Source organism: Chrysochloris asiatica, unplaced genomic scaffold (genome assembly GCF_000296735.1).
Source record: "Chrysochloris asiatica unplaced genomic scaffold, ChrAsi1.0 scaffold00216, whole genome shotgun sequence".
Taxonomy (NCBI): domain Eukaryota; kingdom Metazoa; phylum Chordata; class Mammalia; order Afrosoricida; family Chrysochloridae; genus Chrysochloris; species Chrysochloris asiatica.
Genome location: NW_006408734.1, coordinates 1,155,945 through 1,169,615, shown reverse-complemented (window position 1 = coordinate 1,169,615; position 13,671 = coordinate 1,155,945). Strand labels below are relative to the sequence as shown.

The window sequence follows — 13,671 nt, the reverse complement described above, 5'->3', positions numbered from 1 at the left end:
TTGTCAGATTAAAAATGGCCAATACCAGTCCATTTCAGCTCACTAATGCCTAAGATATCGATGTTCATGAGTTCCATTTCATTTTTGACAACTTCCAATTTTCCCACATACATACTTCGTACATTCCATGTTCCTATTTTCAATGGATGTTTACAGCTGTTTCTCTTCATTTTGAGTTGTGCCCCATCAGCAAATGAAAGTCCCATGGGCTTTTTCCCATGGGCTTTACTCCATTCATGTTATCACAATCAAGTCTACTTTGAGGAGACTGCTCTTCCCCTGTTGCATTTTGAGTGCCTTCCAACCTAAGGGGCTCATTTTCCGCCACTATGTTGTTGTTGTGTGCCGTGGTGTTGGTTCCAACTCATAACAGCCTTGCACAGGGTTTCCGAGGCTGTAAATCTTAGGGGAGCAGAAAACCTCCTCTTCTCCTGCGGAACAACTGGTAGTTTCGAACTGCTGACCATGAGATTAGCAGCCCAATTCGTAACCACTGTGCTATCAGAGCTCCTTTTCCAGCACTATATCTGACAGTATTTCTCTCCTATTCATAAGGTTTCCAGGGACTAAATATTCGGAAGTAGTTTGTCACTCCTTCTTCTTAGTCTGTCTTTTTCTGGTAGCTCATCTGAAACCTGTCCACCATGGGTGACCCTGCTGGTATTTAAAATACTGGTGGCATAGCTTTCAGAATCACAGCAACTCACAAGCCACCACAGTATGACAAACTGACAGACAAGTGGTGGAATTTTTGATAGACAATGTCTAAATTGCCTGTGGTCATGTGGGTTAATGTGCTGGACTGTAAGGTTGGTTTGAACTGCAAGCTTGATTGTTCAAGCTCACCAGCCACTCCTCAGAACCTCTATACAGGGTCACTATGAGTTGGAAGCAACTCCACAGCACTTAACAACAACAAATCAACCCAGTACACTGAGGAAACAAGCTTGTTTCTTGATATGAAGAATCCTTCCATTCCAGTTGAAATTTTGAGCAACTGCATCCATAAGCAAAAATCTAGTTCATGAAATCATAGCAGTCTACATTTGCTTACAGCATCAAATATCTTCAAACGGGTATTCGCTGCATGTATGGGAGTTCATACATACCTCCCTGCACTTTAGACCACTCAGCCCTTTCTCTTTTCTCTCTCGTCTCAAGGGCAACAGGTGTCAATGGAACGGCCAAACGAAGCCCATGTCTTCATTGTTGCATTTCCTCCACGTCTACTCAGAAGTAGGCACAGGTGGTCACCATTGAGCATACTAGACTTCTCACGCATTCCCTTTAAATTGCAGTCTTAGAAGGGGGTTTCCCCTGATGGGCTGATTTTTCTTGTTTTGATGCCTCCAAACAGCTTGCTTGAAATTCAAACAGTCATTCTAATTTTTTCTTGCAAGTCTTTCTTTTAATAAGAATCTTCTGTTCTCCCTGCAGTCCTGGGCTGGTCTGCATGTCTTTTCACTTAGAAATGTCCCAACTCAGAAGGTTCTGGGTGGGGCTCAGGATTCCACCTAAGACCCAATATAAAAAGGCTTAACAAGCCTAATTCCCTGGGCAAATTCTAATGTCCATTTTAGCATTTCCAATCACTAATAGTATTGGGCTTACTTTATAGTGCAAGCAAACGCTGAAAGCTTTTTTAGTGATTTAAAAGCTACATGTGTAGCAAGTGAAGATGATTGTGATGAAACATTTGGGTGTTGGTTCAATCGTTAAAATAAGCAATGTAAACGTGTTAGGTGGAACAGCCAGTGCTGATATAAGTACTGTATGAGGCTTTACTGAGTTGTTCAAAAAAATAGGTTACTTGCTAGGCCAAAGATTTAATGCAGATGAGACTGGCTTATTTTTTGGGGGGAAAAAAAACACAAAAACTGAAAGGAACTAAATTTCTAAAGAGAAAAACTACACCAGGGTACCAGACACCAAGAATAGCCTAACTTTATTGTATGTTGTTATTGTTGCGTCAGTTCCGACTCATAGTGACTCTGAATAGGGTATCTAAAGAGCAACTGATGGGTTTGAACTGCTGACCTGTGGTCTGCAGTTCAGTGCTGATCCTACAGCGCCACACCTGGAATCCAACTTTATTGCTTGGGGTAACATATTTGGAGATTTCAAGAGCAAGCTTTCACTTGTATTATTGTTAAGTGTTATCTTGTGAGTTCTGACTCTTAGCAACGTGGTAGCATAGTAGTTACGAGTGGGGTTGCTAACCTCAAGGTCAGCAGTTCGAAACTACCAGCTATTCTGCGGAAGAAATATGAGGCTTTCTGCTCCCGTAAAGATTTATATCCTTGGGAACCCTATGCAGGGTCACTCTGAGTCGGAACTGATCAAGGCATGCCACCACCACTGTAGGATTTCTGAAGCTATAAATCTTTACAGGAGCAGAAAGCCTCATCTTTCTCCCTGGGAGCAGTTAATGGGCTCAAATCGCAGTCCAGCACTTATCCTACCATGCTGCCCTTTGCTTGTGTTGTGTTGTTGTTAAGTGCCACTGAGTGGGTTCTGTCTCATATATAGTTTCCAAGAAGCGGCTGGTGGGTTTGAACCACTCACCTTACAGTTAGCAGTCCAGTGCTTATCCTACAATGCTATACCGGGATCACTCCCCAAATCGAAGGGCTCTTTGCAGTATCATGTTATTTTGAAGACAAATGCAAAGGTTGGGCTACCATCGCCATCTTTGAAGATTAGTTGCCTACTGTTGAGCATTATGTTTAAGATGTTTTCGTGTATTTGGAAGTGTCTTACAGGCACAATAAGGAAAACAGAGTATTGTTATATACTAGAAGTCCTGGTGTGGCACTGAGGATAGCACTAGACCTCAAGGTCGGCTTGAACCAGAAGGTCAGCGGTTCAAACACACCAGCTGCTCCTCGGATATCCTATACAGGGTCGCTGAGTCTGAACCGACTTGACGGTACTTAACAATTATATACTAATACAAGCATTAAGGAGCTCTAATGACACTGTAGTGGTTATGAATCGGGCTGGGCACCTTAAAGTCAGCAGTTCGAAACTACCAGCTGTTCCACAGGAGAAAGATGAGGCTTTCTGCTCCTATAAAGATTTATAGCCTCAGAAACCTTGTACAGGGTCTCTATGAGTAGGAACTGACTTCATGGCACATAACCACCAACAACCACCAGTGTCACTGTAGGATAAGCACTGAACTGCTCATCACAAGGTCAGCAGTTCAAAACCACCAGCAACTCTGTGGGAGAAAGATGAGGCTGTCTGCTTCCATGAAGATTTACAGCCTCGGAAACCTTATATAAGGAGTCCTGGTGTGGCGCTGTGAGATAAGGCACTGGACCTAGCGCAAAGTCTCTTTGAACCACAAGCTCACCAGCTGCTCCTCAGAAACCCCTATATAGGGTCACTTTGAGTGGGAACGACTTGACAACACTCAACATGAATCATGGTAGAATTGATGGCAATGGGATATTACAAACATTTGACGGCCTGACACTAAATAAGAGTGATGTGCATCTATTCCAATTTACCTGTACCCATTCCAGCGAATCTACACATTCAACATACAGATTTAGGAACTGGTGGTGGTGGTGGTGGTTATGTGCCACGGAGTCGGTTCCCACTCATAGCGAGCGAGGTTGTATATCTTTATGGCAGCAGAAAGCCTCAGCTTTCTCCCGTGGAACAGCTGGTAGTTTCGAATTGCTAACCTTGCGATTCACAGCCCTATTTGTAACCAGTACGCTACCAGAGCTCCTTTAACCTCATATGCATGTGAAAGTTGGACAGTGAATAAGAAAGACCGTAGAAGACTGACACATTTGTGTTACGGTGTTGGAGGAGAATATTGAAAGTGCCATGGGCTGTCCATAGAACCAACAGATTTGTGTTGGAAGAAGTGCAGCCAGAGTGCTCCTTGGATGCCAGAATGGCCAAACTTCATCTCTCATACTTTGGACGTATTGTCAGAAGGGACCAGTCACTTGAGAAGGATATCATGTTTGGTAAGGTGGAGGGTCAGAGAAAAAGAGGAAGACCCCCCAGAAGATGGATTGGCCAAGTGGCAGCATCGACTGGCTCAAGCGTGACAACAATAGTGAGGTTGGCCCAGGATCAGGCAGTGTTTCGTTCGGCTGTGCATAAGGTCACTATGAGTCTGTACCGACTCGATGGCACCTTAAAACAACTGTTCTTAATCCTGGGGACTACTTGTATTGCAACTCAAATCGGGTGTTGTTTTACATATTGGACACTAGAGGGCACTTTAAAACAATTGTAATACAAGAGTGATGTGTCAGAATCAACTGGACAGCAGTGGGCTTTGTTTTTGGTAATAAACAACCATTAGGCTCCAGAGTTCAAAGCTAATTTTCAATTGACTTTTCCCCCCATAAAATGGGAGCACACATTGAATAAACAGCAACAAAATCAGAAACATTTCTATTTGTATACTACTGATCCTTTACCAACCATGCCCTCAAGATTGTATTTACACATCATGTGACCCAAGAACTAGTCAGCAGTGCTTTGGCTTCCCTTCAACAGTGGGGTTCCTAGAAATGAAGGAATAAATTGAACAGGTCAGTGCAGGTTATGAGGCCTAGGTTTGGTTTAACCAGGTGTGTGAAAAACAAGTCATGTTCTTAGCTGGTTGGCAAGCTTAAAGGAGAGAACCAGGCAGATAAACACTTCAAAGGATACCAAAGCCAAACCAAACCGGTTGCCACTGAAACAATTCCAACTCCTGGTGACTCAGTGTGTTCAGGCTAGATAGAATTCCTTCCCTAGGTTTTCAAGGCTGTGAGCTTTCAGAAGCAGACTGTCAGGTCTTTCTTCTAAGGTATCTTTGGGTATGTTCAAGCTACCAAACTTTCTCTTTGTAGTTGAGTACTTACCTAATTGGAGTCCTGGTGTGGTGCTGTGGGCTAATGCGCCCATAAAGCTGCACTGCAAGGTCAATTTGAACTGCAAGGTTCAAACTCACCAGCCACTCCACGGAAACCTTATACTGGGTCGCTATGAGTCAGAACTGATTCGATGACACTTAACAATTTATTTAATTGAGTCACTAAGGGACTCCTACTCCAAAGGAAGCTATATTTAATACTTCAAATAAAAATTGTCATTTTATAAACTACTTTTAGAGCAAACTCTAAAGCAAAAAGAGAGTGTTTAGGGGAATGTAAACATGGCTTTAGCACCTGTCCAAAGTTCAACGTCTCTTCCTTGCTCCCCACTCCTATACCCAAACACACCTCACTGTCTTATGTCGATATTTCCACTGATTTACACGGTATTTCCTTTCTGGTTCAAAGACAAGACTTCTCACTACCAAAGAAAGGAGGCACTTTCTAGAAACAGCACCTTGGCCTCATTGAGAGAGTTTATGAAGAGGACTCCAGTTCTTCCGTGGAGGTCTAAGCAGAGTAGGAGGGTCCCTAGAGTAGGAGGGTCTCACGGAATAAGTGACAGAGGGTCTGAGAGGACCTGCCAGTTCACTGGGCTTGGTCTCTTCACTGTCTTATCCACGGGGTTCTCACGGCTCCTACCCAAGCAAGCCAGAAACAGGTTGGGAGGAGCAACATAAAACTGTAAAATTATTCCATTCCAGCCCACACAGAACAGGGGCATGAATAACAAAACGTTTTGCATTAAAAAAAAGAAAAGAAAAGAAAAGAAAAAAAGCCAAGATAACATTTTTCAGAAATCTCTTGGGGAAAGGAAAAACCTGGGGCACAAAAAAAGTGGAAGATTTCTTAACTGGCAGAAGAAATGGGAGAAAGAAAACAAAATCAAGTACTTTTTCAAGTGCTGCATGATGCAAATTTCCACTTTTTAACTCCTGAGTGAGTTCAGTTTTTAAAAATTGGAATTGATATTTTCATTGTTATCGATGCTGTCTAGTCAGCTCCGGCTCTGCAGACAGAACGAGATGTTGTCTGATCCTGCATTGTCCCTACAATCCTGGCTGAGTTTGAGCCCACTCTTGCAGCCTGTTTCAATTCAAATTTTAAATTATGGAAGCAATGTTTGTTCTAACAGGTCCAACAATAGACATACATTTCCTTAAACAGGGAAGGAAACAAGTTCTTCCCAGTTTTGAAATGTGCATTCTTTCATTTTTGGACAGCACTTTTTCTCCTTCATTGAACTAGATTTGGCAATGAGAAAAGTGGACCATTTACCTAACAAAGATAATCTCTACAGCACAGCTAAGAAAACTCAAGAGAAACTCCCTTAAAGTGAAAATAACATGTTTGTTTCAGATACCAAGGGAACAAAGTCAAAGTGGTTCTCAAAGTCTTAGAACAGTTCTGAGACTATTACGTAGTTCTTGTTAGATGCCATTGAGTCGGTTCCGACTCTTGTGACCCTTTGTACAATAGAACAAAACACTGGCCGGTCCTGTGCCAACCTCACAATTAAGTCTGAGCCCATTGTTGCAGCCACCATGTCAATCCATCTTGCTAAAGGGCGTCCTCTTTTTTTGCTGACCCTTTACTTTACCAAGCATGGTATCCCTTCCTAGGGGATGGTCTGTCAGATAATATGCCCAAAGTACAAGAGATTAAGTTTCACCATCCTGGCTTCTAAGGAGCATTCTGGCTGTACTTCTTCCCAGACAAATTTGTTCGTTCTTCTGGCAATCCATGGTACTTTCTATATTCTTCATCAAAACCACAATTCAAATGATAGGAACATTAAAATGGTTGTGCCTTCCTTTAACATATTCAACCAACTTACAAGAAGTAACTTTTCTTTTGCACCTGTCATTCACATTAAGAAGACATTTAAGTTGGTATTTCTCCTATCAGTTTTTAAGACTACTATTCAAAGGAACTCATTATAAAATTATTATAAAAAGGGTATGAATATGGTCAACGTTTCTCTAGGTTCTTGAGTCTTAAATTTGTAAATTATATTCTAGTGGAAGCTTTATAAAATATACGAATGAACCATTAGAGGGAAAGCTGGAGATCAGTGTTTGAAATGGTCCCCAGGTGGTGTGGTCAGCAGAGGAAGTGCTCAGGGCTTCCTGCCCTCCCAGCCCTGGCCCTGCGTCTTGGTACTCTAGTCCAGTAGTGCAGACTTCCCACTCCAGCATCAACTTTTACCCCTCTGTTCCCTCTTAGAGAACTGCATTAGAGCGGGGTTTCTCAAGGTGTGGTCCTTGGACAGGCAGGAAGATTACCACCTGGGAAATCAGAAATTCTGGGCTTGTTGTGTAGAAACAGCAAACAGTTTCTAAACAATGCTCCAAGTAAATTTACTGCAAGCTAAAGTTTGAGAATCACTGGGTTAGAGAATTTCACTGTCAAGAGAAAAGTGAAACAAGACATAACTCCATGTAATGTAGAACCAAGTTTATTAATGACAGCCTTTATTACAACCACTCTCAAGTGTAAAAAATAAAGGGTGATTAATTAAAATTTAAAACTCACTGGGTTTTTGCTGTTTGGCCTTTCACTGGATGTGCCAAAGGTGGGTGGGGGTGAGGGATGGGAAGTGTCTGAGTTTGAGTCAACTGGGCAGATGGAGTATGCTGGAGAATGAGGTAACAAACCCAAAACACAAGAGTGCCAACTGGATAGCTCTAGTCTTCTCCATGTTGGAATGCCATTACAAAATGACAAGTGTGGTGGTGGTAGAGATGAAAAAAGATCTGACAGTCAGAAGATGGGATGAACTTCTCTAACTACACAGAGACGCAAACACACAACACATGCATAGTCATACACACTCCCAAACTGAGGAGACAATAGAGTTTTCAAAGAATTCTTGTCCTTCCTCTGAGCAGAAGGACATACTCACCAGCCACAGTGATGCAACATGGGGCTGAAATGGGAAATCTTGCTAAATTTCCACCCAGTATGCTAGGTAGCAGCCCACTTACGTGTTGGCCAATGTGTCATTGCTGCAAAGCATGCCTGTGGCTTCCCCAGCATTCCACAGGCTAATATCAGCTCCCCAGGAGAGCAATTTTCCAGTGGACATATTCACAGGCACCAGATGCATTAAAACCCGGGGGGCGCAAATCTCATCCCTCCCAACTGGAGTGAGGGCAGGGGCGGCAGCACCAGTGCCAAGTAGGTGGTTTCTCACCTGGTATCACACTTGCCCCATTTAGTGCTCTCCCCTAGTATTTGTGCTTTGTTACCATTCTGATAAAAGGAGCCCTAGTGGCACCATGGTTAGGCGCTCAGCTGCTTAACCGAAAGGTCAGCAGTTCCAACCCGCTCCATGGGAGAAAGATATGGCAGTCTACTTCCACAAAGATCGTTGTCATTAAGTGTCAACCGACTCATAGTGACCCTGTACTGGGTTTCCAAGGAGTGGCTGGTGGTTCAAACCAACCTTTCAGTCCAGTGATTAACCTACAGCACCACACCAGGACTCCTCCATAGAGATTACAGCCTTGGAAACCCTATGGGGCAATTCTCCTCTGCCCTGTGGGGTCTCCATGAGTCAGAATCAACTTGATGGCAACGAGTTTTTACTAATTTATTTATGACCATTCTGATGTTTGGTCTGCATTAAGAGAACAGATGGAGCTCTGACCATTCATTATTTTCTTTTTAATAAAAGCAAACTAAAACAATAAAAAAATAAAAAACCAATGGGAAGCTTTTTGGTCATGTCAACCCTCTTTCAAAACCGGGTTTAATTCCACTCAAAGAGCAAGAAAGGGAGGATGCAGAGGAGTCACCAAGGGGACATTGTAACAAGTGTGTTGCGTCCCAGGAAGCATTTGTGACAGCACAGCTGGTCTCTAGCCAACTAGGCTGAGGAGGACCTGCCATAGCTTCCCAAGGCCACGGCCCTATAAAGAAATGCTTTAAATGTTTGCAGGTAGGGAGGCACCAAAGGAGTTGGCAGATTCAGATTCACAGGTCATGCAGGTAAGATTATACAAAAGAAAAATTAATATTCCAGCTGTGTAAGAAAACACTTTTAAAGACAATTTTAAAAGAAACTATGGTAGCTTTCACCTTTGGGAGACAAAGGAAAAAAAAAGAATCTCAATACAGCGTATTCCAGAGTTTCCAAAGAATCCAAACAACTGATTTGGTGGTGGTGGTTGAGGAAGGGGATGCATTTAGCTAATAACTCTTCATTGGCTTTGTGTTTTTCTCCTTGGATTTCATTGGTAAATGAAACTCAAACCTACTTACAAAAAGGCCTAGCCTGCCAAAATGCAACAGTGTGAAGTCTTCCACCATCCTGGCTCCATGCACACGGAATACAAAACTCCTTTTGGAAGGAGACACTCCCGAATAGATCATGTGCCCTCACAAGTTACTTGTCGAGTGCATCACCACACCATCAGAACCCAAAGTCAAGTTGTTTTCTTCTGGAGATGGTCCTTGTAAGGGTTTCTTGAAACATACAGTAGGGAAAGTACTGACCTCCCAGGAGAAGAACAGAGTTTTAGAAGAGATACACTTCCTTAGGCCCTGGAACAAAAGGCAGTCTCTTCAGGTTGTGACGAAGAACAAAACCATTAGACAGTCCTCCATCTACTGAAGCAGAGAACAAAATGGTATTTTCCACAAACTCAAGGGTATTCTGTTGCAAGTTAAGTACTTTTGGGTCCCCCACCCCATTTTTCATTTGTTTGTTTTTGGTAAGTGTCCAACCAACCACAAATCCCTGACTAAAGTAGGGATTCGTGGTGCAAGAACTTTCATACTGGGTTTTTTTGTGTTGGTTTTTCTTTTAAATTCTGTCAGTGTACAGCATGTCACAGTTTTACTCCACCCTCCCAATAAACAAGTTCTTGGCAGCTCCATCAGATGGGGTTGAAGAATGCCTCTAAGACTGGGGTCCGCACAGCTTGGACGTCAGTTCGGTAAATGGAAGGGTCAGGAAGGCTTGGATCTGTCCAGTGTCTTGCAACACCTGTAGCAGGGCTCTACCAGCTAGCCCTGACAGCTTCAATATCACTAACCAAATTCTGGGCCAGGCATATCCCAAAAATCTAAGGAAGGAAAGAAGAGTGTCAAACAATGAAACTAACCTCATTAGGCTTTTCCCTGGCCACTGTGTATAATTCATATACCATAAAATGTATTCATTTAAAATATACAACTATTCACCAGGATGTGCTATAGTGATCACTAAATCCAGAATATCTTTATCAACCCAAAAAGAAGGCCCATTAATTCCATTTCCCCCTTTCCATGAAGTCTCTGGCACCCATTAATCTACTCTCTATTTCTGTAACCTTGCTTATTCAGGACATTTGATATAAATGGAATGATATGGCACTGCAGCATAAGCACTGGACTTCAGGTCTATTTGAACTGCAAGATCAGCAGTTCAAACCCATCAGCTGCTCCTTAGAAACGCTATACAAACAAGGTCATTATGAGTCAGAACCAACTCAACAACACTTAGCAACAAAAATAACACATATGTGGCTGTTTGTGTAGCATGTCTCAGTCCTTGTTCTTTTTATAACGGAATAATACAAGATGAGGCTTTCTACTCCCGTAAAGATTTACACCCTCGGAAACCCTGTACAGGGTCGCTATGGGTCGGAACCGACTTGACGGCACTTAACAACAACAACAACAACAATACCTCGATGTATGGATGTACCATATCTCATACATCTTGTTTATACAGTTACACATGGACAATTTGGATTATTTCTACTTTTCAGTTATTATGAACAATGCTGCTATGCACAGACACTTACAAGTCTTTGTGTGAACATATGTCTTTAATTCTCTTGGGTGCATATCTAGGAGAAGACTATCTAGAAGATAACTATCTGAAGATAACTCTAAGATTAACTCTCTGAGGAACTACCAAACTGTTTTCCACAGCAGCTGTATCATTTTATATTCCAACCAGCAATGGCTGAAGATTGTAATTTGTCCACATCATAAACACAGTCATTACTATTATTTCTACATTGTAGCTATTCTTGTGGGTACAAAGTGGTATCTCATTATGGTTTTGAATTGTTCAAACTCACCAGTCACTCCTTGGAAATGCTATACATGGTGGATTGGAGTTGGAACCAACTTGACAGCAACTTAAAAACAACAACAACAAATTACTAACAACATGGGGCTTCTTTTCATGTGCTTTTTAGACAATTGTTTGTCTTCTTTGGTGAGCTGTCTATTCAAATCTGTTTCCCAGTTTTAAATTGAGTTGTCTTTTTCTTGTTGAATTATAAAAATTCTTCCTCCATTCTTTGGGTTGTCTTCTCACTTTATTGATGGTATGGTTTTTGAATACAGCTTTTCATTTTGATGAAGTCCAATTTGTCTATTTTTCATTTGGTGGCTCATGTTTTGGGTGTCATATCTCAGAAACCACTGACTACCTTCAAAGTCATGAAAACTTACGTTTATATTTTCTAAGAATTTTACAGTTTTAGCCCTTACATTTAGGTCTTTGATCATGTTGAATTAAATTTATATTGTGGTAAATATACTTCAAGTAAAATTTGCCATTTGAATAATTTTACGTGTTTAATCTAGTTCCATTAGTTATATTCACAATATTGTGCAACCATCAACACGACTTGGTTCCAAAACTTTTTCATCAGCCCAAACAGAAAGTCAGTATTCCTTACACAATACCTTTCTATTTTTCCCTTCCCCCTCCACCTACCCTATTAATAAATAATAAACTGTGGTCTCTATGCATTTGCCTATTCTAGATATTTCATTTAAGTGAGAACATACAGTATTTGTTGTGTCTGACTTATTTCACTTATTACGTTGTTAAGGTTCATCCCTGTGCATGTTGCAACCTATACAAAGACTTCAGTGCTCTTTGTGGTGAGTAACATACTACTGCATGCACACACCACATCCTGTTCATCCATTCATCTGTTGATGGGCATTCTGCATTGTTTCTACCTTTTGGATAGTTTGAATCATGCTGCAGTAAGCACTGGTGTATCTGTTTGAGTCCTTGCTTTCAATTCTTTAGGGGTTTATACCCACAGTAGTTCTATGCTTAGCTTTTTGAAGAACCACCTATTGTTTTCCATAGCAGTGGTACCATTTTACTTTCCTATCAGGAATGGAAAAGGGTTCAAATTTCTCTACATCCTGCAATTATTTTCATGTTTTTGTTTTTTTTTTAAATAATAGCTACCTTAATGGGTTGTGAGATGGTTAATTTCTGTATATGGTATGAAGCAGGGGTCCAGAGTCATTATTCTGCATGTGAATATCCAGCTGTCCCAGTACCATTTGTTGAAAACACTCTTCTTTCCCTATTGAAATGTACCTTTGTCAAAAATACTCTGACTATAGATATATCGGTTTACTTCTAAATTCTTAATTCTATTCCATTGAGCTACATGGGTAACCCTATGCCAGTACCAAACTATCTTACTAATGTAATGTTTAGTAAGTTTTGAATCAGAAAGTGTGAGTCTTCCAAATTTGTTATTTTTCAAATTTGTTTTAGCTATTCGGGGTCTCTTCCATATGAATTTTAGGATCACCTTGTCCTGTTTTTTGGTTGTTTTTTTTTTTTAAAGAAAGAAAGAAAAAGCAAACAACAAATAAAACAAAATAATTACTATCTAGTTGATTCTGACTCATAGCAACCTTATTGGACAGAGCAGAATGGCCCCATTCTAAGGCTGTAATCTTTATGGAAGCAGACTGTCCCATCTTTTTCCCCATGGAGTGGCTAGTGGGTTTGAATAGCCTACCTTTTAGTTAGCACTGGTTCAACAGTTCACTACTGTGCCTCCAGAGCTTCTTTTACAAACAACAAAAAAGGCAGTTGAAATTTTGATAGAGATTGGACTAAATCTGTAGATCAGTTTGAAGAGCACTACCATCTTAATAATATTAAGTTTTCCAATATTATTAAACTTAATATTAAGTTTTCCAATCCATGAGCGTAGGATACCTTTCCATTTGTTGAGCTCTTCTTTCGTTTCTTTCTACCATCGTGCCCCATTTTTGACCCTCCATCATAATAAGTATCATATTTTCACAGCAGGATGAGTGCAGCACTCGGGACTGCCCAGGAAGGAAAGTAGGTACTTCCTCCCCTCACTGGTACTTTGGAAAAGTGGTCCAGAGAGAGAAAAGGGCACAGCATCACTGTGAAAATCTTGAAGCCCTAGTTTCCCCTTGACACTGAGACCTCCTTCTGACCACTCATGTCTGCCCCAGTTGTCACAATGCAGGGAATGCTGGAGTGCCAGCAGGCAACTACTGACCCAATCAATCTTCCATCTTCAAAGGGAACAAAGGTTTCCTAAAGCATTTCAGTACACTAGCATTTAAAATCAGAGCGATAACAAAGGCCACCCAAATCATTTAGGTCTCTTTCCCAGCCCTCCAGTGGGGTTTTCAAACTGTGACATTTAGGTGATTAATCAAGGCTCCTGTCTTGGTGAGGGCTCTCTCAAGGCACCATTTTCATGATATCTTTCTCATCAAGTCTCTGGATGGCACATACAGTTTATATTTGACTACTATCCTAAGGGTTGGCAGGTCAAATCCACTCAACGGTACCACTAAAGAAAGGCCTAAAAATTTGCTTCCTTAAAGATCATGACCATGGAGCATATGCTTGTAGCACATGAAGTTGTCATGAGTTGGAATAGATTGAACAGCGATGGGTTGGATTATTTAAAAATATGTAACATCTGAAAAAACCCTATGGAGCAGTTCTAGGGTATAACACATGGTG

The 13,671-nt window shown here is 41.3% G+C and overlaps 1 protein-coding gene across 1 annotated transcript in view; it reads right to left on the bottom strand.

Annotated features, from left to right (window-relative positions):
- Positions 1-9,898: 9,898 nt before the first annotated feature.
- Positions 9,899-13,671, bottom strand: part of TSPAN5 (tetraspanin 5) — a 255,111-nt gene continuing 251,338 nt past the window's right edge. Inside the window, exon 8 of the mRNA XM_006872950.1 lies at positions 9,899-9,964. Coding sequence (XP_006873012.1) covers positions 9,899-9,964 — 66 coding nt within the window. The remainder of the gene's footprint in view (positions 9,965-13,671) is intronic.